The 22,115-nt window shown below is 39.7% G+C and overlaps 1 protein-coding gene and 1 long non-coding RNA gene across 2 annotated transcripts; one reads left to right on the top strand and one right to left on the bottom strand.

Moving 5' to 3' along the window:
• The first annotated feature begins 92 nt into the window (after positions 1-92).
• On the top strand, positions 93-8,328 carry tmem150b (transmembrane protein 150B). The gene is made up of 7 exons (XM_079619503.1): positions 93-1,161; positions 3,610-3,717; positions 3,811-3,870; positions 4,309-4,376; positions 4,454-4,581; positions 6,032-6,209; positions 6,331-8,328. The coding sequence occupies exons 2-7, from the start codon at positions 3,653-3,655 to the stop codon at positions 6,528-6,530; spliced, it is 699 nt and encodes a 232-aa protein (XP_079475629.1). The 5' UTR covers positions 93-1,161; positions 3,610-3,652; the 3' UTR covers positions 6,531-8,328.
• LOC307002186 lies at positions 4,614-18,937 on the bottom strand. The gene is made up of 3 exons (XR_013798435.1): positions 17,865-18,937; positions 8,450-8,567; positions 4,614-6,220 (listed from the first exon to the last, which is right to left on the bottom strand). It is a non-coding gene; the product is annotated as an uncharacterized lncRNA (long non-coding RNA).
• Between the last annotated feature and the right edge of the window lie 3,178 nt (positions 18,938-22,115).

Here is a 22,115-nt window from a genome sequence, read left to right as displayed (position 1 = left end):
TCAAATACGTGAGCGGAAGTTGTTGAAATAAATTTCAGTTTATCCTTCATTCTAACTTCTTTTGCCTCATGTTACTAATGGTAAAATAAGTATGATATACTTAATCGTGAATAACATAATACGTGTTTTATATAAATGACTAAATGATATAAATACTAAAACAAAAAAATTAAATTTATTGATTATGACTGATTTTATTTGACATGCGCAACACGGAGCGATGGGACAGATGCACACAGTGGCACGATGTTTAGGAAGGGTACATGTTTAAGAGCCGCTAACAAAGTAATCTTTTCACATAATGTTCTCTTTTTTTTAAATGTAAGTGGTTGTAAATGTCCGCATTATCATATTTGTTTAAAGAATATGAGGTCTGAAACTTGAAGTCTGTCGGGTAAAACAAGAGCGTATTGATGCAGTTCAGTCTGTCTGCAGTCTGTCTGCAGTCTGTCAGTCTTTTTATTCCGTAAATATTTAGTTTATACGTAGAGTTATGCTTCAACTAAGTCGTAAGCAAGTTGGTGCTGCTAACTTAGTTGTAACTTAATGCCCATTTACATCAAAACACTAAGTTGTAAGTTGTGCACAGCTGGTGCAACCGGCCCCTGATGTATAGTAATATTGATGGGTAAACCTTCTGACAAACAAAATGAAAAACATTTTGGCCTTTGCTCTTGTATTGTGATGAGTGAAATATCGGGTTTCATTTTCCCCAATAGTTTAAATGAGTTATGAATGGGGACATTAAGGTTTTGTGATCAGAATAACAGCTTTTATTGGTATTACCATACAATACAACGGTATTATCATGTATAAACCTTTTTTTTTATGGGTGTTTATATTAAATAGACAATATATCTCAGGAAATATAAACTGTAAAATTGAAATGAAATTGAAAGGACACCAACAGGTGTAAAAAGTTGAACTAGTACAAGACAGAGCAAAGAGTGTTTGTACTGTAGCACACACACCTCTAAATGACTCGAAATAGTCGTACAGCTATAAATCAATTATCCTGGCGCAAAGTCCATAGTTACAGGGTTTGAAACCTGTTGTACGTTTACTATAACGTCAGCTTGAACCAGTCTGCCGTTTCTCCTCTTATTCCACATATTAACAGGGATTCATTTGCCTGCGGATACTCAGTCAAATCATCCCATGGTAAGAGTCACTTCTTATGTCGTATTTCGTTCACATTTTGAAGTTTGGTTTGAACGCTTGGCAGTTTGCGGACAGCAAGCGTCTGTCTCTCGATTGGCTGATTACTTGACAAATAAAAAAATTATAATAAAAACTGACCCCAAATTTTAGAATGGTAGTGTATGTGTACAGTACATATGCTTCTTTTATAAAATGTTCAACTTCTTTTGATAACTTCTATGCCTGCTCTTTACTTGTAGTTAAGCTTTTTCACATTTTATCATCTTAAATTTAAGATTTTGTTAACAGGTTTTAAAGTGAATTCTAGGCAATTGGTGGTTGTGTTGTCTTTTCTGTTGTCAAAAATAGTTTAATGGATCTCTTGATATACAGAAGTGGTTGTGTGTTTGACATCTCAATGGATCCTACTGGTATAAGAAATCCTTTTTATTTTTTTGTCCCAGTATAATGCTTTGCATTTGTACTCTGAATTCCGATTATTCTAAAAATTGTCATGAAAACACTTTTACAGGATTTTAAACATCTGAAGTTATAGTGGTTGGGAACAATTTCCACAAAAGCAAAGACGAGACCATAAGACCCAAATCTTTAAAGGGGAATGTCATTGTACTCCGCTGGCCTGAGAAAATAATTCATGAGAAACAGACGGTAATATTAATTCCCACTGAAGCTGTAAACCGTAGTCTCAATATCTGCATACCAGACTTTGCCATTTAAAGAAAAACTGGCAGATGTACAGCTTGGAAAAGTGCTAAAGGGGAATTTGGTTTTGAGGTTTTAAAGGATAATTCCGGTATTTAACACCTTGAGTCTATATTGTAGTTTGTTTTGGATGAACAAGAGTGGTGGACAACATTTTTTTGACTGGTTCCTCTCTCGAGTTTTTGACTATAATAGAATTGGCCATGGACCCATTTAACATTGGAGTCAATGGTCATGGAAAATGTCATTAAAGCAGCCAATAATGTTCGTTTACAAAACTGTTAAACTCACCGAGTGGTTAGTGGTGTTCGTTGATGATTATAAACAATATATCGTCGCAATATATGATTCCAATCCGTTTATTTTGCTATAGTGGAACTATTTTTTCAGACACTTCACAACCGTGTAACTTCCGCTCAATATTTGAATCTGAAGCGTTAGCACACTCCCGACCACTTGATGGCGATAACCGATGTTTATGTCTCACGGGACACTCACGGTCACAGTCGAGTTCAACTTCATATTACAAGTAACAATTAATGAAGGTTTTGTTTGTTTATTTCGCTTACTCTCCCGGAGCACAGTTGCTCTGCTCGCTAGCCTTATGAGAAACGGAAGCGAGCAAAAAGACTGCATCGACCAAATGTAAACAGCCCCCTTTCCGTTTCCGGTAGCGCATTTATATTAACGAGCACTCAGTCCTTCAACAGAATTCAATGGGATTTTACAAAATGACGAATAAAACACGACAGAAACTGTATTTCGCAACACTTTTTGTTTCTGGAACATCAACTAACATCACTAACCACTCGGTGAGTTGCACAGTTTTGAAAACTAATGTTAAAGGTTGTTTTAATGACATTTTCGGACATGCCCATTGACTCCAATGTTAAATGGGTCCATGGCCAATTCTTTTATAGTCAAAAACTCGAGAGAGGAACCATTGTCAAAAAAATGTTGTCCACCACTCTTGTTCATCCAAAACAAACTACAATATAGACTCAAGGTGTTAAATACCGGAATTATCCTTTAACAGTCAGTAAAGACGACAATTTTCATTTCTTTAGATGGTTGTTCAGAATAATATACCTGTTGAGCTTCAACACCACTGTAACCAGGACTGGTGTGTGGAGAAAAACGTGAATCTCCCTTAAACTCGTTGCTTCTGTGATAACTTATACTGCTAGGGTTGTAAAAATCGAAGCAGATATTTGCTAACTCTGTTTATCTAGAGCTGCTTTCTGATTGACAGGTTCCCTTTGCAGGCTTTTAGTTATTCAAAATACATGATTTAATATATTGTTTCATATGTAAATGTTTATAGAATATATCCATTTTATATTAAAATGTATGAAATATTTATAAATATAATGTGACGTTTAACATAAAAGGGAATGTGTCTTGATAATGCCATTGTAACATCTTTCTCAAACAACAACACCTGAGGTGAATTTACCTGAATACAAACACTAGGCACTTGATTCTTTTGAACTGCATTTAGTTCAGTTTAGTGCAGTAGCCTACCAAGGTTGTGCTAAAATACACCTTCTGACTGAATGATTGCTAAATTTCCCTGTGCACTTCATGTGATGTGATATTGTATATGCTTACACTTGTTCCCAATGCCATTGTTGCATTTTAACATGGCTCACTTAAGATGGTCAAATAGCCTGTAAAGGATTCGTCGGGAACAGTGATGAAGGGATTTTAAATTTATACATGCTAATAAATGTGATCTCATAATAGGTAAAGAGACACATGATCTATCAGGTGATCTGATTGTTCCATCATGTGGGCGTGGGCGTTACTCCCTGTCATTTTGTCAGTGTTTGGAACAATTGGGCTTTGGGTTGTGTGAGTATTTCTTCCAGTTTCGCTCACTCTTTACAAAAATCGTCTTTTTTTTCCCTTTTCTTTTTTACCCCATCTGTACTTGTTTGTGTGCAGGTATGCCATTGCAGTGTCCAATAACACTGTTAATATAACTGCAGAATTCCCTTACATCAGGTTTGTACCTTAAAGTGGAATTTGTACTTTAGTTGAGTATTGAAACTGAATACTTACATTGTACTCTGTATTCTTACATGATTACATTTACAAAGCACAAATTATACCTTCTGCTCATTGCAATCTCATTTAGACCTCCACAACGTGCATGTTCTGTGAGTCATCATGATTTAAATCTATAACTATGTTCAATTTACTGATCTTACAATCCAATCTCCAATCTCTTGATATTGGTGTAAAAACTGTTTTCTTAGTGTTATTGTGGTATTGTTGAATCTCGTGAATCATTTCTGAAAAAAGTAATTCCTGATTCTAATCTTAATGCTGTCTACCCAAAGATTCACAGCCCTACATACTACACTTCCCAACAGAGCACAGCGTACAAGATGATACTAGCTAAGATTCCCCTATATAATAAATGAATATCGTTTCCTTCAGCACATGTGGCTCATACAACCCCCAGAGCTGCCTGTTTTCTCAGATCTGCAATATTTGCTGTGTGTTGGGTGAGTCCCTGTCATCTCATTTTGAAAACAGGCCTTCTGTACTGTACATTCTGCATGACCTCTTTTTCTTTCTTTAGCTCTATGGATTGTCACTATCAGATTTCAACAGATCCGGGACCTGAGTTGTGCGTCTCATTTAAATACAGCTGGTCTGGTGCTTGGCTTCATCTCTAGCATTGGCATTTCCATTCTAGGAAACTTCCAGGTACAGTTTATGTGTGTGTGAAGAACGACTGGACTTTACCTGTGAATTGTGTTGGGCTTATTAGGGCCCGAGCACCGATGGTGAGAGGACCCTATTGGAAGGAATTGCTCTGTTTATTTGTGCTTGCTCTTGCATTAAAACCCTGATATACTCCAAGTAAAATCGAAGAACAAACTGGTATCATTGTCGACTTACAATGGCTGCCACATGCACGTGTGTGTTAAGTCCATGAGACCGTAAGGTGTCCCATTTGTAATTTTAGGTGTCCGAAGGGTGCTCACGCAGTGGTTGTTAGGCACCCTCGATGCACACTTGCCAAAACCCGCTCTGGTGCATGCGAGCTTAGCAGCAGACTTCTTCCCAAAAGTCAAAGCGGTGTTACATCATGAAAGTGCAGACTCTTCGCGAGTGCTTAGGGTGCCATTTGGGACAGGGCCCTTCAGACTGGACTCCATCGCAGCTTTCATTGGCCAAGGCCCACCCAAATGGACGTTTGACTGACATGTAACGCAACCAATCACAGCTCGTTTTGTTTTGCGTCATGTTTAGGGGTGTGTAAATGTAAAGTTGATGCCCCTATGATAAAAGACCGGCATGCGTCTAATAAATGATTTGTTGTGCAAGTTTACTGCAACAATGGAGCCTCGAACTTCACATACTTTTACCAGTTGATCCTGGTAAGCGCTCATTGTCACAGTTGTAAACATGACGGCTTTCTTCTTCCATGAGGGGGTTTGGCATCACGACGGCTTTGTTTCCAGGCGGACCATTAAAAAATGCGACGCACGTCTCCCAGACATCCTGTAGAATTCAGATTACAACTTCAAAACTCCTGAAGTGTTTCCAATTTTGTGTGTCTAATGCATCAGACGTTTAGCCAGCGGTCCGTGGGCGTCACGTCTGAGGCTGAGACTACAGTAGGAGTGGCTCTGAGGCTCCGCCTTTAACGTGGATAATATGTTCTCGGGTTAATTTCTTCTGTTCAGTCCGTAGAGATCAGACGCGAGTTTTAACATGAACACACCGGAGGGCTGCTTTACAGTAGAAATTTTAATTAATTTAAAGCTAGACTGACACTTTCATGTTTAATATTGTAAAGCTGCTTGCTTTAAAGCAATATGTGGTTATGTGTTTGTAAACAAACATGACGTGACTTGGCTGGAGAGGCGAATTGCAGAGATATGATCAGATGCTTGCTCACCGCTGCCAGTTTTGTTGTGTGTTTATTTCGTTATTGAGAGGAAAGCGAGCACGAGCAACACATAACAGTATTTACATATTCATCTAAATGCCGCTCTCAGCAGGAGATGTTCACAAACAGTATACCAGTGAAAAGGTGTTTTGAACTTCTTTTTACAACTAAACGATGAATGAAAAAGACGTTGATGTATATCAGGGCCTTTATTTTCTATACATGCATGATTATGCCCATATGTTTCTGTCCATTTAGCAATCTGTAGTGAAGGAGGTCCATCTGCTTGGGGCGCTCCTGGCCTTCTTCCTGGGTTTGGCTTACTTCTGGGTCCAGGCGTGGCTTTCGTACTACAGCACGCCATCACATGACCGCTGGTGGGTGGTGCCTGTGCGTGTCATCCTCTGCAGCCTGTGTACTTGTTTTGTCATCTGCAGTATCCTTCAGCTCTTACAGACAATACAATTAATAACTGAAATGAGTTCTGAAATGAGTGCATTTTCACTACACTTTATCATGTGTTCATTTTGTTGTCCTTAACCCTCTTGTCTTCTCAGTGTTTGCTCTCCATAGCACAGGGTTTCCCTCTGAAGCTGCCATGTGTGAGTGGGCACTGGTCATGTGCTTTTTTGCGCTGTTCGGGATTTTTGCAGCAGAGTTCAGACACATTGACTTTCACAAGCTCACCGTACAGAAGAAGGGGATGAGAACCGCCAGTGATGCTAATGGTGTGTGGACATTACAGGAGATTCACTGAGGGAGAGCTGGCAAGTTGTGGCTGTGGTAATCGAGAACTCGCCATATAATATGGACACATCACTGGACTATAACCTGCACAACTTTGCTCAATGAACAAATACACACATAATATAAAACACTCCCATTTTACACCACTTTTGGAGTGGAACTGTTCAAATCCGCATTTTACAGTATAAATTATTCATGAGTGAATTCATGAGCGAATTCATGAGCAACATTGTTTACATGATATGTATATACCTTAAGATGATTATATTGTATAATGTGAATAGGATGGTATCAATGTAATATTCCACTTGTTAATGTTAATGCAGTACAACAAACGGTAATACCTCAAACCAGATTTCTTTGGTCTTTTTGTACCTTTAATGACTTTGTTATTTGTTATAAATCATTACATTTTATCTGACCATTATCAAAGAAAGCTGTTATTGAATATAAATAAACACATTTGACAATATTAACAATTGCTGAGTTAGTCTACAAAGTGAGCATTTAAAGCAAACAAATATGATGGTATGGTACTCTGTAAATAAATGTTCAGTAATTCACTTGTTGTAGTAGGCCGACTAAGTCGGCATAAAACGGAAGTTGCGATAGACTTTTCCATATTATAACGTATGTTCAAGTGAAACGGCTTCTCGAACAAGAAGAAAATGTAGGGGAATTGGGAAGTGATTGGATAGTTGTGGTTTGCTATAACAGCCGGGTTCTGAAAGTAAAAAATCTATTAATTTTCTCCATAGGGGAATTGATTCTTAGCCCCACAGTGAGCTCCGAGGTCGTTAATCGATTGTATTTGCTTGTGATGATGCAGTCAGCCCACACTTTAGCCCCAGGTCACACGTCAGCCTCAGGTTTAAAATGGGAATTTATGGTGAAAAACTGCATTACCCATGATTCTTTACAGATAATAACACCAATCAGAATGTCTAAACAAGAAGCAAAACGTGGCAAAAGATTTCTATAGCTCCGCCCACTCCCACGCAGCACCGCAAATTACCATAGACAGTATATAAGATGGACACAGCGACCCCATAGATTTCAACGGAGAAAAGTGAAGCCCGTTTGAAGCACTCACTTCCTGATCGCCAGGCGAACTGCGCAGGCTCAAACTGAGCTTGACGACGCAGATGTGACGTGGGTCTTCTAGTAGCTGTGCCGAGGGAAATCTGAATCATTCCCTTCCGAATCTCGCAGAGACGGAGAGCGTGAGTATTAGTTGTCAATGAGCTAGCAGCATGAGCAACTTTATGAATCTCTATGGGCTTCTCCCTTGACTTTATGCCTCCACGTCCCCCGATTGCTTGCGAGCTTCTCCGCCGGTCTATACGGTAATTTCTCTACAGTGCGACAGAGAGTCGCGTGGGTATGACGCAATCGTTAGCCTATTTTTTATAAAAACGCCTTCTACGAAGTCATAACGTAAGATACAAAGTAATGGAGCCTTTTATATATTGTCGTGTTTCTTTAGAAATAAATAATGGACAAATGGAGTCTTTGGACGCTTCAGATGTAAAGTTATTCGCTGTCAAAGTGACGCAAAAATGAATGGGAGTCAATGGAATGCTAACAGCAGGTGAAGTTCTGCTACAATGGCGGCTCCCGCGGAGGCTTCAGTTTCCGGCGGATGGATTACCCCCTTGCAAATTACCGGTATGTAAACGAGTCTTACTAAGCTCTCAATATAATCAAAACTTGTCCTATACGTTTTCAATTTGATTATGGAAAGCTTCATGAGATTGTAGTTATTTCCCCTCACTAAAGTTAAGTACACAGTCTTGAACTTTAGTATTTTCTGTACTTTTTTTGCTTCAAATTAATGTTTGTAATATTATGATTCACCTCGTTGTTGTTTGGCATGGTTCATGGCTTATAACGGTTTAACAAGACTTAAATAAATAAATAAAAACCTACCCGAACCACTGCCGCTGAAAAAGTGGGTGGGCACTGTTGCACTGTGATGTCATGTGACTGACAGGTTGTCCCGCCTTTACACCAGAAAACACGTATTCAGAGAAGGGAAGAGATGTCACTGCAAAAGGAAGGGGAAGTTATTTTGATTAAAGATTTCTGGGAATAAAAAAAAAATTATGTGGATGGATAAATAATTTATAATTGATACAAAAAATAAATAAAATAAAAATAAACTTCTTTTAAGCAAAGGTAACCAGCTTTGCGTCGTGCCTAACAACGCCCTTCAGCCGTGACTTATTCACGATACAGCACTAGCCTCTCGTACCTTATTGCTTTTATAAAACGGTTTCCACACAATGCAAATATCAAAGCCGAAAAATAAGAATCTATGCAACTTTCATGAAGTAAAATCACTAAAAGCCTTCCTTCCGCTGGAAAAAATAGTCCCTGACCGTAAACCGCAACAGAAGTTACATACATTATTTCGCCAATAGATGGCGGCAAAGACGGTCTTTATGAGCGAGTCAGTCAGTAGAGAAAACTTTTACATTGGAAGGACTTAAACTTGTGATCACGGAGAAGGAAGACGCAAACCCCTTAAAAGGACAAGATATCGCAGCGGACATTCAAACGGATTTTTTATTTATTATGAATATATAGGAGGCAGGACTGACCTGAAGGAAAATGCTATATCGACTGTAAATGCAGGTACACTCGCTTACACTCGACCTCTCACAATACTCTGCTATAGCTTCAATGAACAATATCAATGAGATCAAACATGTGGTTAAGTTGCCAAGAGTGGTTTCTAAGGGTGTTGTGTAGTGATACATAGAACCGTTGGGTGAAGCGGTCTTAGGTGTTTTATCGTGAATAAAACACAGCTATTGGCCAACCAGAATCAAGGATTGGAACTAAGCGTTTTATAAACGTAATGAAAGAGCATTTACACAAAGTCGACACCAGAGAGTGCTCTAGGCCTGAGGTTGTCTCACATTTATCTCGCTTGTTTGCATGTGTTCAGCTCACAGGTAAAATGTATATTGTTTTAAAGCCACCCCCAAACAGTGTTATTTTATTATACATTTTAATTTAGGTTTAATGTGAAAATGAGAAATACTTAATTACATCTCACTCATATGGTAGATTAAGTTAATGGCACAATCTGGGCTGTTGTCATGTGCAAGCCAATGAAATAAGCATGTGAATTTGGACACAACAGAGTTGGACATGATTTTTGGATGGGAAACACTGTAGAGAGCAGTCTGTGCGTCTCATGATGACATTCTTTCACATAGGCCTACACATTGCTCTCAATGGGTGGGGAAAAACACAGAACAAAAAAGGAGAGAGGGACACAAGGGGGCAAATGAAGGGAACTTAAAGCCATGTTGAAAAGTCCTGGGAATCAGTTATTTTTTACTCTTTTCTATTTTGATATCCTTTCATGTTCAGTGTTTTTCTAAAATCTGAGCAATCTCTTTTGATTATCTGCTTGTTTTTTTTAACGTATTTTTGGCGTATGGGTCAACTGAATAATGCTCTCATCTTAACACTGATGTAGTCGCCGCAAAAGCTTTAATGTAAGATACAGTATGTAATTCAAAACCGGTAATGTGGGGTAGAAGAGCAAACTTTGAATTCACTGGTAGCTTGTGAAGTTTCTCAAGATAAAATCAATAAAAATTTGCAATGAAAAACAAAACAAAACAAGGATGAGAGATAAACAGTGGTTAAATATACTAAACCATAAGAAGTTAAACTAATAATTCAAGTTTGGTGAACTTTGACCTGCCAATTTGTATATTGAAAAGATGTTTGGCCAATAATGGGTCTGAACGTCACAGATGGATCTCCTCGCTATAATAATGCATTAATAATTATTAAAGATTCATCAGTGCACATCACTATTTTGTTTAATTCATGTGCTCTTGTAATCTTGAATAAAAATATCTTCCCCTCGCTCTTGCACCTCATCTTTTCTCTTCTCTGATGATGTGTTTACTGACGCGAAGGCGGGGCAACCTGTCACTCACATGACATCACAGCAATAGCAGATCATCCAACCATCCAATCAATTTCCGATAGACAAAATCAAGTATTTTTCTTATTTGAGAAGCCGTTTCACTCAGATATACATCACAAGGGAAAAAAGACTATCAAAACTTTGTTTCATGCCACCTCTATGATTTATTTATTAAAAATAAATGCAACATCATATATTGGTGCTGTCATACTATATTCTTGACACAGTAATGTCACATGCTCAAAGCCTAGTGTGAACGCACCTTTTCTCCCTTAGCCAACCAGACAGTGTCCCAGACTGCTGTCCTTATCCACCATGAAATTCACACATGGCATCTCTGTGACCTTTTAAGTGACTTGAACAGACATTTAATTCAGAGGCAAAGCCAAAGGGCTCTGGTGTTAGATATGGGATAAGTGCCGTGTTTGGCTAAAGGGCATGAAGTCTGGCTGGCTCTTATGTAATGCCTCTGTGAGTCTGTATCAAGCGTGCATTTGTTCTATCTTTGTTTTAATAGCGCAGCAGGCCGCAGGTCCACCGGGCCTTTCACCTCGGCCGTAATCTCTGTTCACGCCTGCGTTATTCCAGATTATTCTTATCCCTTGCACAACTCCTGCTGCGCAACAATAGCACTACCGTACTATCTGCAAAGCAAACGGCCTGCCTGCCACCTCGTACACACACAGCTTATCAGCGAACAGCCAAATCCGGCCCTGAATGAGAAAGCAAGAAAGCCAGTCGGTTCGACGAGTTTAAAATGTTCCAGCTACGAGGGCAGGAGCACAACAGAGACATTAAATCTGATTTAGGCCTACAAATCTTAATCTCCTCGATCCATAATCTAACAGGTCTGGAATTCCCCCAGCTGTTAGGAGAGAGGGAGCGAGGGGGCAAAAGTCGTGCCGCTGTATCCAGCGAGTGGGCATCTCCAGTCATGATCTCATCCCGCAGCGCTGGCACTCTCAAGCGGAGAGCTGCCCTTTTCCTCAAAAATGCCAAGCGCACCACATTCCTACACACACTCTGAAAAGTCCCTAATCGCTGAGATACACATTCAAACGGCCCGTTTGCCCTCTCTTAGAGAACAATCAGACAAGACCTTAATTATATAATTATATGCGATCCACCCGCACACAGACCGACACACTTCGGGATGTTTTTGAGATTGTACTGTTATTCTACACAGTATGTTACGCTTAAACAATTGTGTATGCCAACAGTTAACAACATCCTGTTTCACACGACAAAAACCCAATTGGATTTTTCCATTGGCTTTTGGATTATTGCAGAAAATAAGCTCTGTGCCCAACATTGATTTTTACATGTTTTATTAACAATTTTCACAAATGAACACAACTTGTCGCCTAAGCTCAAGTTTGCCAATAAAATAACAAGTTTTTAGTTTTTTTTTTTCAATCTACAAGTTGGAAAGTTTGTGTTAGAATGCTATAGACAAGATTGCAAGCAAACTAGTGAGTAGGTGAGTTTCTTTGTTTGAAGTGATGTTTACTGTCCCTGACAATCTCGGTAGTCCCATTTAGCCACTTGTTTGCAACTGATGCGTTAAAGGTTTAAAAAACACGAGTGGGGTATTAATGATGCAATTAATATCATAGATTATAAGGTTATCAAGCTCATATTTTGAGCTAAATAGCCACAGATTTAATAAACCCATTGACTTCAGGACAATGCAACCAAGTGCAAAGATGCTAACTTGTTTCCGGGTTTAATGTCTGAAGCCCTCGATTCATTCCTTACTGTTTTCACTCACTCCACAAATCTGCTAACTTTCTTTTTGTACCCTTTTTTTCGAGGCCCCAAAGCTTCTGCCGCCTGGGCTCTTGCCCCTTAAATGAAGGGAACTTAAAAAATGCCCACCTCCCAGTCCAACACAATACCTCTCCTCTCTGAGGACTTCAGTTTAGCTGTTCCCAACTCACCTCAATTGAATGTAGTGCATCTCAACTCAAACTCAAATTGAACTCCGCACATCCCAACTCAAATCAACTAATCTCATCATTGTCTCATCATTGCATTTCATCTCAGGCCAATCTCATCTAATGTCATCATTGAATCTCACCACAGGCCAACTCAAGTTAACCCATTTGTGCCCAAATTTTTCTGAATGGTTTCATGCATATAGTCGTGTTAATAGTGTCCTATATGAACATATTCTGCATTTATTTTCCCCAGGTTTTTTTTTTTTTTCTTGAAAATGGTATTTGAATGTGCGGCAACTATAGTTGCCGGTGGGCAAATATGTTGTATGCACCCCCTCAATGTAAAATATGAATAGGAGGAGAACATTTGGCATCATGGAAGAGGTGTTAGTAAAATTCTTAAATCTTAAAACACAACAAACAATAAATCCATTTGTCTTAACCCTTCTGTGCTGTTCGGGGTCTTTTTGACCCACATTTCTAACTTTCATTCATGGATAACATGGATAATTTGACACGGTTTAGTGTAAGATTTTTGCACATCTTTTGGAAAATGCAGTTCCCTTTCAAGGAGGTAACTTCAACATTACGTCAACTGAGACGTATATGGGAACTCCTCCCTTCTCCATTTTTGCTGAAATCTTATAAGCTAATGCCAGCTGAGGGACAGCTGGCCAATTGACGCGAAGCATGCAAATACTGACAGGTTCGCGGGCAGTATAAAATGCATGGGCGTGACAATTGCGTCAGAATCTCTTTCTTCACGCTAGAAATCAGTCATCGTAGAAGTTGCATTAGAGGACTATCATCTTTTCTTCGAAGCATCCAATGGCTACTACATGCCAGATATGTGCGGGCCCCCTGGACCCGCCCGACCCTCACGAGTTCTGTGTCACGTGCCTGGGCCTCGCCCACGCCGAAGCGGCACTGAATGACGAAACGTGCGCCCACTGCGCCGAGCTGCCAGTGCGCGCCCTCAGAGCCATAAGGGAAGTGGCTTGAGCAACAGTAGGGATGAGGCCCACTGCCGCCAGCGAGCCGCTGGTGGGCCCTCCCCCGCCCGAGGACGAGGTTTTCGACGCTGTCAGCTTCGTGGACGCGAGCTTTCGCCCCCCCCCCCCCCTCTCCGTCGCGAACTTCGTCTCCTTCGGAGCTGGCGGGGAAGACGACTCCATGTCGCTCTCGGCGTCGGAACAGGAATGGGCGTCTCAATCAGAACGCCCCGACCAAGAGGGCCCTGCAGACCTCCAGGAGGAGCTCGTCAGGGTCCTCGGTAAGGCCATCACGGAGCTGGACCTCACGTGGAGCGCCCCGGATGAGCCGGTGAGAAGCAAGCTGGACTCGTGGTTCCTCCAGTCGAGCCGTCGTCAGACTGCATCAAGGAGAAGTACCCCGTTCTTCCCGGACGTCCATGAGCACGTGGTGAAGTCGTGGGCTGCGCCCCAATCGGCGCGCACCCACTCTAACACGCAGGCCATGTTCGCGCACGTGGACGGGGCGGAAGCCCACGGGTATGTGCGCATGCCTCCCGTCGAGGAGACCGTTGCCGTGCACCTGTGCCCGTCTTCGTCTGCGCTGGGTTCGGACCGCAGCCTGCCCTCCAAGCCGTGCAGGTTCACAGCCCACCAGGCAGACAAGACCTATGCATCTGCGGGGGAGGCAGCTTCAGCTCTTCACGCCATGGCAATCCTGCAGGTGTTCCAGGCAAAGCTGCTCCAATCCTTGGACGACGGCACAGTGGACCCTGACGTCATCAGGGATCTGCGCGCGGCAACGGACCTCGCACTGATGGCCACCAAGCGCTCTGCACAGGCTATCGGCCGCTCCATGGGATTTATGGTCGTCCTCAACAGGCACCTATGGCTAACCCTAGCTGACCTGAAGGACTAGCATGACGCTCCTGAACGCTCCAGTCACTCCCTCCGGCCTCTTTGGTGACGCCGTGGAATCAGTCACGGAGCGTTTTTCCGAGACGCAGAAGCGCGCCAAAGCGATGAGCCACGTGATGCCCCGTCGCTCACTCCAGTCACCTGCGAGGTCCCGCTCTTCTTCGGCTCCTCGCCAGGCTCAAGGACAGCCTAGACAGCCCGCCGTGGCGCCCCGCGGCCGCCCCGAACCGGACGCTCGTTTCGGCCGGAACAAGCAGTGGACGGGGCCTGGAAGGAAACGCCAGGGTCAGAAGAGGAGCCCGCGCCGCGAGAGAACCAGCGCGCCGTCCTCGGCTTAGTTTTTGACACGATTTAGTGTAATATTTTTGCAAATCTTTTGGAAAATGCAGTTTTTAAAGCAACAAATTATCACTTTAACCAGTAGATGGCTATTTGCTATTTGACTAACTGAAAGACATATTTTCACAACTTTTTCCAGTTGTATTCATATACATATTATGAATTAATAATAATATGTAGATATGATTTGTGAAAAGTATGCCTTTTAGAGCTCTGCAGCCATCTACTGGTTAAAGTGATTTTTTTTTTACATTTAAAATGGAATTTTCCGAAATATGGGCAAAAATCTTACACTAAACCATGTCAAATTATCCATGTTATCTTAATGAATGAAATTTAGAAATGTGGGTCTTTTATAAGGTGAATTTGACATTTAAAAAAAAATTCAAATGTTTTTTTTATATATTAAAATATTTTTCTATATATTAAAAATATTTTTTTTACATTTATTTATATACATTTTGTGGAGTAAAAATTTTCAAATGTGAAGTAAAAACATTAATAAACTGAGTAAAATGACATTGTGAAAACAAAAACAAAAAACAATTTTTTTGTTACAATATTAGCCTACATTTTGTTGCCTGGGGCTCTAAGACTCCAAACAGCCCGACTGTAAACCACAAACGAAACACGCACAAGGGTTAAAGTGGTGGAACAAAGTTCAGAACAAAGTGCAGCCATATCAGGGCATTGTGTATCAAAAAGTTAAATGAAAATAAATAAATAAATACAAATAAATAGAATGAAGAAAAAAATATATCTATATAACAAACAAAAAAACAAATAACAAAATGGCAAATAACAAAAATAACAGTGCATACAGATGTCATTTAAAGGGTTAAGTTATGTTTATGCACTAAACAAGACCAATAACCTTGATTTATTAACCTATTAACACAGTATAATCCATTTTCCCATGATATATGTACTTACAAGGCATTTGCCCACCGGCAACTATAGTTGCCGCTTGGACTTTTGACTAAGTATACAAAAAACTATAGATCTCTTGTAAGATTTGTTTTGTTTGGATGATTCTAGAGACCTTCATGATTATGTAGATATATATATGTCAACAAAAAAAATCTTATTATTAACATGAAAATGACCTTTTTTTGGGAGGGTTTGCCTTTGCCATGCTTCCTGGAAGTAGGCATAGGAAGTTGACAGCCTCATGTGACAGGAAGGAAGTGAATACCTTTTTTTTCTTCTTGAAATCCTTTACTTGGTTGTTTGCTTGCATGTCATTGAGACATTAAACATGGATAACATCTAGAAAAATACTTACAAAAGGAAAATGACAACTATACACTGCGGCAACTATAGTTGCCGGTGGGCTTAAATCTCAACTCAAGTGACCTCATCTGAACTCATCTCATTTTGTCAAATCTACTCAAGTCCACTCGTCTCAACTTAAGTCACTTTTTTTCAAGTCAACTCATCTCACTTGAGGTCATCTCATCGTCAACTCAAATGAAATTTTCTCATCCCAAGTCATCTCAATTTAAAGGGATAGATCGCCCAAAAATGAAAGTTCTCTCATTTACTCATCCTCATCTAATTACAAACCTGCATGACTTTTTTTTCTGCTGAATGCAAAAAGAAGATATTTTGAGAATTTCCATGGGCTCCTGTGTTGTTTGGACCCCAACATTTACCAAAATATCATAATTTTGGGTTCTTCAGAAGAAAGAAATGCATACAGGTTTGGAACGACATGAGGATAAGAAAATGACAGAATTTAAATTTTTGGGTGAACCAAATTATTTCAATTCAACTTATTTAAATTCATCAAGTAAATTCAACGGATCTCAAGTCTTCTAATGGCTTGTCCTCACAACTCAGCTGAACTCCACATAAAGGAAGAGGTATATTGTGTTGGACTGGGAGGTGGGGATTTTTGGGGTCAAATACCCAGACAGCTATGGGGGTGCATTGAAAGAGAGGAGAAAGTGGAGTGGGTGAAAAAGAGAGAGTTAAATATGGTAAAATGCACAGAATGACAATGATTATGATCGTTGGCGTATGGATAGATAATCACGCATAGCCACAGACATTTATGACCTCTGTGACTGATAAAGATCCTTTCTGCTCACCCACACGCAGACGAGACTGCATGCCGCTGTTGCCTGCTGGCTCGCTGTCAAATCTCCCAGTATGTATGTAGTCCTCAGTAGGACACTTATCAGGACACAACAAGCTTTTATCATCACATTTGAACCTCAGAGGAGAGTAGAAAGTATTTAATTTTCGTTCAAACTCCGCTCACTAAACTGAATCTCTGTCTTTCTCCTTTTTCAGTTTTTTTTGTTGGTGCAATAAACAATAATTACCCAGAGGGCAGAATATGGGTGTATCTGAGTAAGATATTCCTTTTTAAACATCTAAAGCTCCTGGTTTCTTTGGCTTGGTTGAAGCAGTCATGTGGTTCATCAAAGTCCTCTGGCTAGATCAGGCTCTTGTTTAGTGGTAGACACAGCATGTGTGCTTTGAAACGTCAGTGCCTCAGGCTCTTTGCATTTATGTTTGATGTGTGGTATGGTGGTGGTTTCACATTGATCTCAGTGGCTTTAAGATGAGCACATTTGATTTCTGGGAAAATGGAGCAGTTCAGATCGAGCAGTTTTACATTTCGGCATGTTGTAGGCTACTGCTGTTCCTGAGAATGTGGATGGTCAACAGGTGTTACTGTCAAACATGAAAAACATGCATTTGATACTCTTCTTTTTTTTTTTTTTTGGTAAAACGTGTAAAATACTTTAAAGGGACAGTTCACCCAAAAATGTAAATTTCTCCATGATTTACGTAAGCAATAAAGAATGAGAGGCGTGACTTATTCACGATACAGCACTAGCCTCGAGTACCTTATACCAAAAACTTGGGTATCACTCTGGACCCTTCACTGACCTTCGACGCCTATATTAGTCAACTCTGTAAAGCTGCATTTTTTTCAACTCCGCCGCATTGCAAACTCTGTCCCTATGTCACTCCAAAAGACGCTGATTGGCTGGTACATGCATTTATCACATCTCGCCTCGACTACTGTAATGTTCTTTTTTCCGGACTACCAGCACACTCTATCTCACGTTTGTAATATATTCAAAACTCTGCCGCAAGACTGCTAACTTCCACTAAACGATCCGCTCATATCACTCCAATTCTGTTTGACCTCCACTGGCTATACCCGTGTCTTCTCGTATTACTTACAAAATTCTTCTGCTTACCTTTAAGTCACTCAATGGTCTTGCTCCTTCATATCTCTCTGATTTACTCCCTCCTCGACCTCTCCGATCTTCTGGCTGTGAACTCCTCTGTGAGCCGAGATTTCGCCTTTCATCCATGGGTGGCAGGTCTTTCTCAGTTATAGCCCCTAAGCTATGGAACTCTCTTCCACTGGCTCTTAGGACAACAACAACACTGCATGAATTTAAGTCTAAACTCAAAACCCATCTGTTTAAAAAATATTATCCGTCATGACGTTTTCTTGACATGTTTTTCTTAACCAGTTTCCTTACGCACCATTAGTCTGTTGCACCAGACCTTTGCTTCAGCTGCCGATCTTCCATGCTCTCTGTAAATAGTCTTGTTTTGTTTTTTGTTACTGTTTCTGTTTGTATTCTTGCAAACCGATATGCAATTGCAAACGCTCGTTTCTTGAACTGGGCAAATGTCTATTGTCCAAACGTATTTTTTGTTCTTTACTGTCATTGTGATGATTAATGTTGTTTTTATTTAATTTTTTGATTATTGTTTCTGTTTACTACACTTGCACTGCGAAACGCAACTGTGATCGCTTGGACTGGGCAAATGTCTATTGTCCACTCATGTTTGAAATTATTGTTTGTTCTCTACTGTTATTGTGAAGCGTCCTTGAGCTTGGGAAAGGCGCTATATAAATTAAACATTTTATTATTATTATTATTGCTTTTATAAAACGGTTACCACACAATGCAAATATTAAAGCCGAAAATATGTATCTATGCCACTTTCATGAAGTAAAATCACTAAACGCCTTCCTTCCGCTGGAAAAAATAGTCCCTGACCGTGCAGCAACAGAAGTTACATACATTATGATGGCGGCAAAGACGGTCTTTATGAGCGAGTTAGTCAGTAGAGAAGACTTTTACATTGAAAGGACTTAAACTTGTGATCACGGAAAAGAAAGACGCAACTGACAGATGACTATAGGACGTGAAAACCTAAGATATCGCAGCGGACATTTCAACGGATTTAAAAAAAAATTATTATTATGAAAAGGACTGACCCTGAAGGAAAATGCTATGTCTACTGTAAATGCAGGTACACTCGCTTACCCGATCTCTCACAATACTTCAATGAACAATATCAATGAAATCAAACATGTGTTTAAGTTGATAAGAGCGGTTGCTAGGGGTGTTGTATTGATACATAGAAGAACCATTGGGTGAAGCGGTCATAGCCGTGTTTTATTGCGAATAAAACAGCTATTGACCAATCAGAATCAAGGATTGGAACAAACCATTTTATAATCACCCTCAAGCCATCCTAGATGTATTTGACTATCTTCTTTCAGATGAATACAATCGGAGTTATATTTAAAAAAGTAATTGCTCTTCCAAGCTTTTTAATTGTAGTGAATGGCGGTCCTGATTTCAAAAAGTAAAAAAAAAGTGCATCCATCATAAAAGTAATACATATGGTTCCAGGGGGTTAATAAAGGCCTTCTGAAGTAAAGAGATGGGTTGTTTTTTTTTTTTTTTAACTTTATCAACTAAAATCACATGCTTCCGGCAGGTCAGAGGTCACTCCATAAATCAATGTGCATTACCGCCTGTCAGAAGCAAGTTTATTTTTGTTGATAAAGTTTTAAATACTGATCTTTTTCTTACACAAACGCATCGCTTCACTTCAGAAGGCCTTTATTAACCCCCCGGAACTGTGCAGATTACTTTTATCATGGATGGATGTGATTTTTTGGACTTCAAAATCTCACCCCCCATTCGCTACCATTATAAAGCTTGGAAGAGCCAGGGTATTATTTTTTTTTACAGTTTTTCTCGATTGTTTACACACATTTTCTGAAAGCATGCCTCATACACACACAATGGGCAAAACCCCTCAATTCTCCTGCAAAATAAAACTTGACATTCAAAACAATGTTATTTCTTCTCAAAATGGTATTTTGTTTTCAAATGACACACACAAGCCATCATATGAATAGAAATTTATAAGACCCAGTTGAACACTGATGTGCTCAATGTAAAACACTATGATGAATGGAAAACACTTCTTCTCCATTCATCATAACGACTTAGGCCTTTTTGTTGAGTGTTGAACTTACTACAGACAGTACATACATAAGTGTGTTGTAAAATATTTGAGAATATTGTTTTTATACTCAGCAACCACAAATACACGGTAACAAATATATGTAATTTTTCCCACGAAAACAATGTACAGAGTGTACATCCCAACACAAAGTTGCACATACATTGGTCTACATACAAAACAACAGAATAATTTACTGTATACAGTTACAGTAAAAAAAAAAAAAACACACAGAAAAACTGCTGCATCCTCTCTTCTGTTTCGGTCTTTTATGCTAAAGCTCTGATTGCTAATTGTAAAACTGCATGTGTGACGGGTGTTTGCCCATGTGATGAGTCAGTGTGCATATTTGAATGGCAGTGTGTTCCTTGCTAAAACAAGAGATTTTCTGCATGAAAATTGTGTCAAATGCAGATAATTGTGTGCAGGGTTTTGAAAAAAGTGTGTTTTAGAACTGCAATTTGCAGGAAGCAGGAATTGTGCTTGTAGTTTAGCAGAATTGGTTCAGGGGATTGGTGCATGAGTTACATGTTGTGGTCATTGTGTCTCAAGTACCACTGTGTAAACAATTGAGAAAAACTGTAATATAACTTCGATTGTGTTCGTCTTAAAGAAGAAAGTCATATGCACCTAGGATGGCTTGAGGGTGAGTAAACCATGGGGTCATTTTCATTTTGGGGTGATGAATTATCCCTTTAAGCTTCACACATTGCACAAAACAGATGGCCATGTTGGCTCGACAGGGAACAGATTGTGTAAAACAATTTTGCTCCATAAATTAACACCCCACTGGTTTAAAAAGTTTGCTTAATATAACCTTTTAATAGGTTAAGATCTAAAACCGTTAATTTCAGTGAAAAATAAACCTGTATCTGATTGCAAAACCCCCCAAAAAGTCCAAATAAATGTTCATCCATTCTCTGTGATAACCTTTGCAAGACGCCACGGTGTGGTTGAGACCTTTTTCTTTGAATACTGTGACCTTTTTCCCAGACCAGATGCCTTAAGGAGCAGCTTCTGGAAATCTCAAGCATGTTAGATATTATAATGAAGAACTACGATGACATTTCAATCCCTGGTGGGACATAGGTTCTAAAATTAGGCCTAGGTGTTGTGTCTACACGGTTACTATAATTAGGGTAAATTAGGGTACTTTTATTTATTTATTTTTATTGAACTTTTTTTTTTTGTCCCCATTTTCATAATAATGATTGCTTGTTAGATTGTAAAATCATAAAAGTCAAGGCATACTATGCGACACCCAATCAGATTTAATATCTTGACAGCATTGAAGGGAGCTCAATCATGTCACATTCTGACATTACAATATTAACACAAGAAAATGAAATGGTGCTGCAGCATCTGAAGTAAGATCTGGTAGCAATATTTTGTTGTGGAAAACAAAAAGCTCACTTGGGGTGTCTGTTGTTGGCTGGGTGAAAGAGTGAATTTGTGGAAGACTCATTCTACTCAAAGCAAGGTAATGTTGATTATACATAACATGAAAAGAATATGCTAAACTGGGATATTTATGTTGCATATATATATTGACAAGATGGTACTAATATTTGTAACTTTTTATATTTGCTCTGCGCTTATTGGCTCTTAAATAGATGGCAGTCATGGGAGTCACACTGCAGATTTATCACAAAGGCAGTAAAAGCAACACTAAAGAACTGCGGTCGCTCTACAGGTTGGAAGCGGAATTGTCCATTACCACTGTTGTAAATAATTTAGCCTACCGCAGCTACTGTCGCACGGACGCTCGCTGTTTATCCAGCACCGGCTTTGGAATGAATGATGTCCACAGACTAGGTAGAGTATGTTGCATGATTTCATGAAAGTATGATGTATTGTGACATCAGAAACAAAGAAAAACAAAATAATGACTATTGTAACGCTTGACGTAAAGCAAGCCAAATTTGTAGTTTTCTTATGTCTCATTCGAACTACAGAAATGCGACCCGATCTGGCAAACTTGCATAGTGCGGTTATAGCAGATAAAGGACCGCAAAGCGAATCCAGAAGTGCCTTTCACCCTGTTACGACTTGATGAACCACTGATACGATTTTGGAAACATTATTTTAAGGTAAAAAAATCTTCTTTAGTGTTGCTTTAAACAGCCATTGGTGAGTATTTCACACTAAATGATTGCAGATTTTGCCTT

This window comes from Phoxinus phoxinus (genome assembly GCF_949152265.1).
Source record: "Phoxinus phoxinus genome assembly, chromosome: 1".
Taxonomy (NCBI): domain Eukaryota; kingdom Metazoa; phylum Chordata; class Actinopteri; order Cypriniformes; family Leuciscidae; genus Phoxinus; species Phoxinus phoxinus.
The sequence above is the reverse complement of the archived record's forward strand: the minus strand, read 5'-3'. Positions and strand labels throughout refer to the sequence as shown.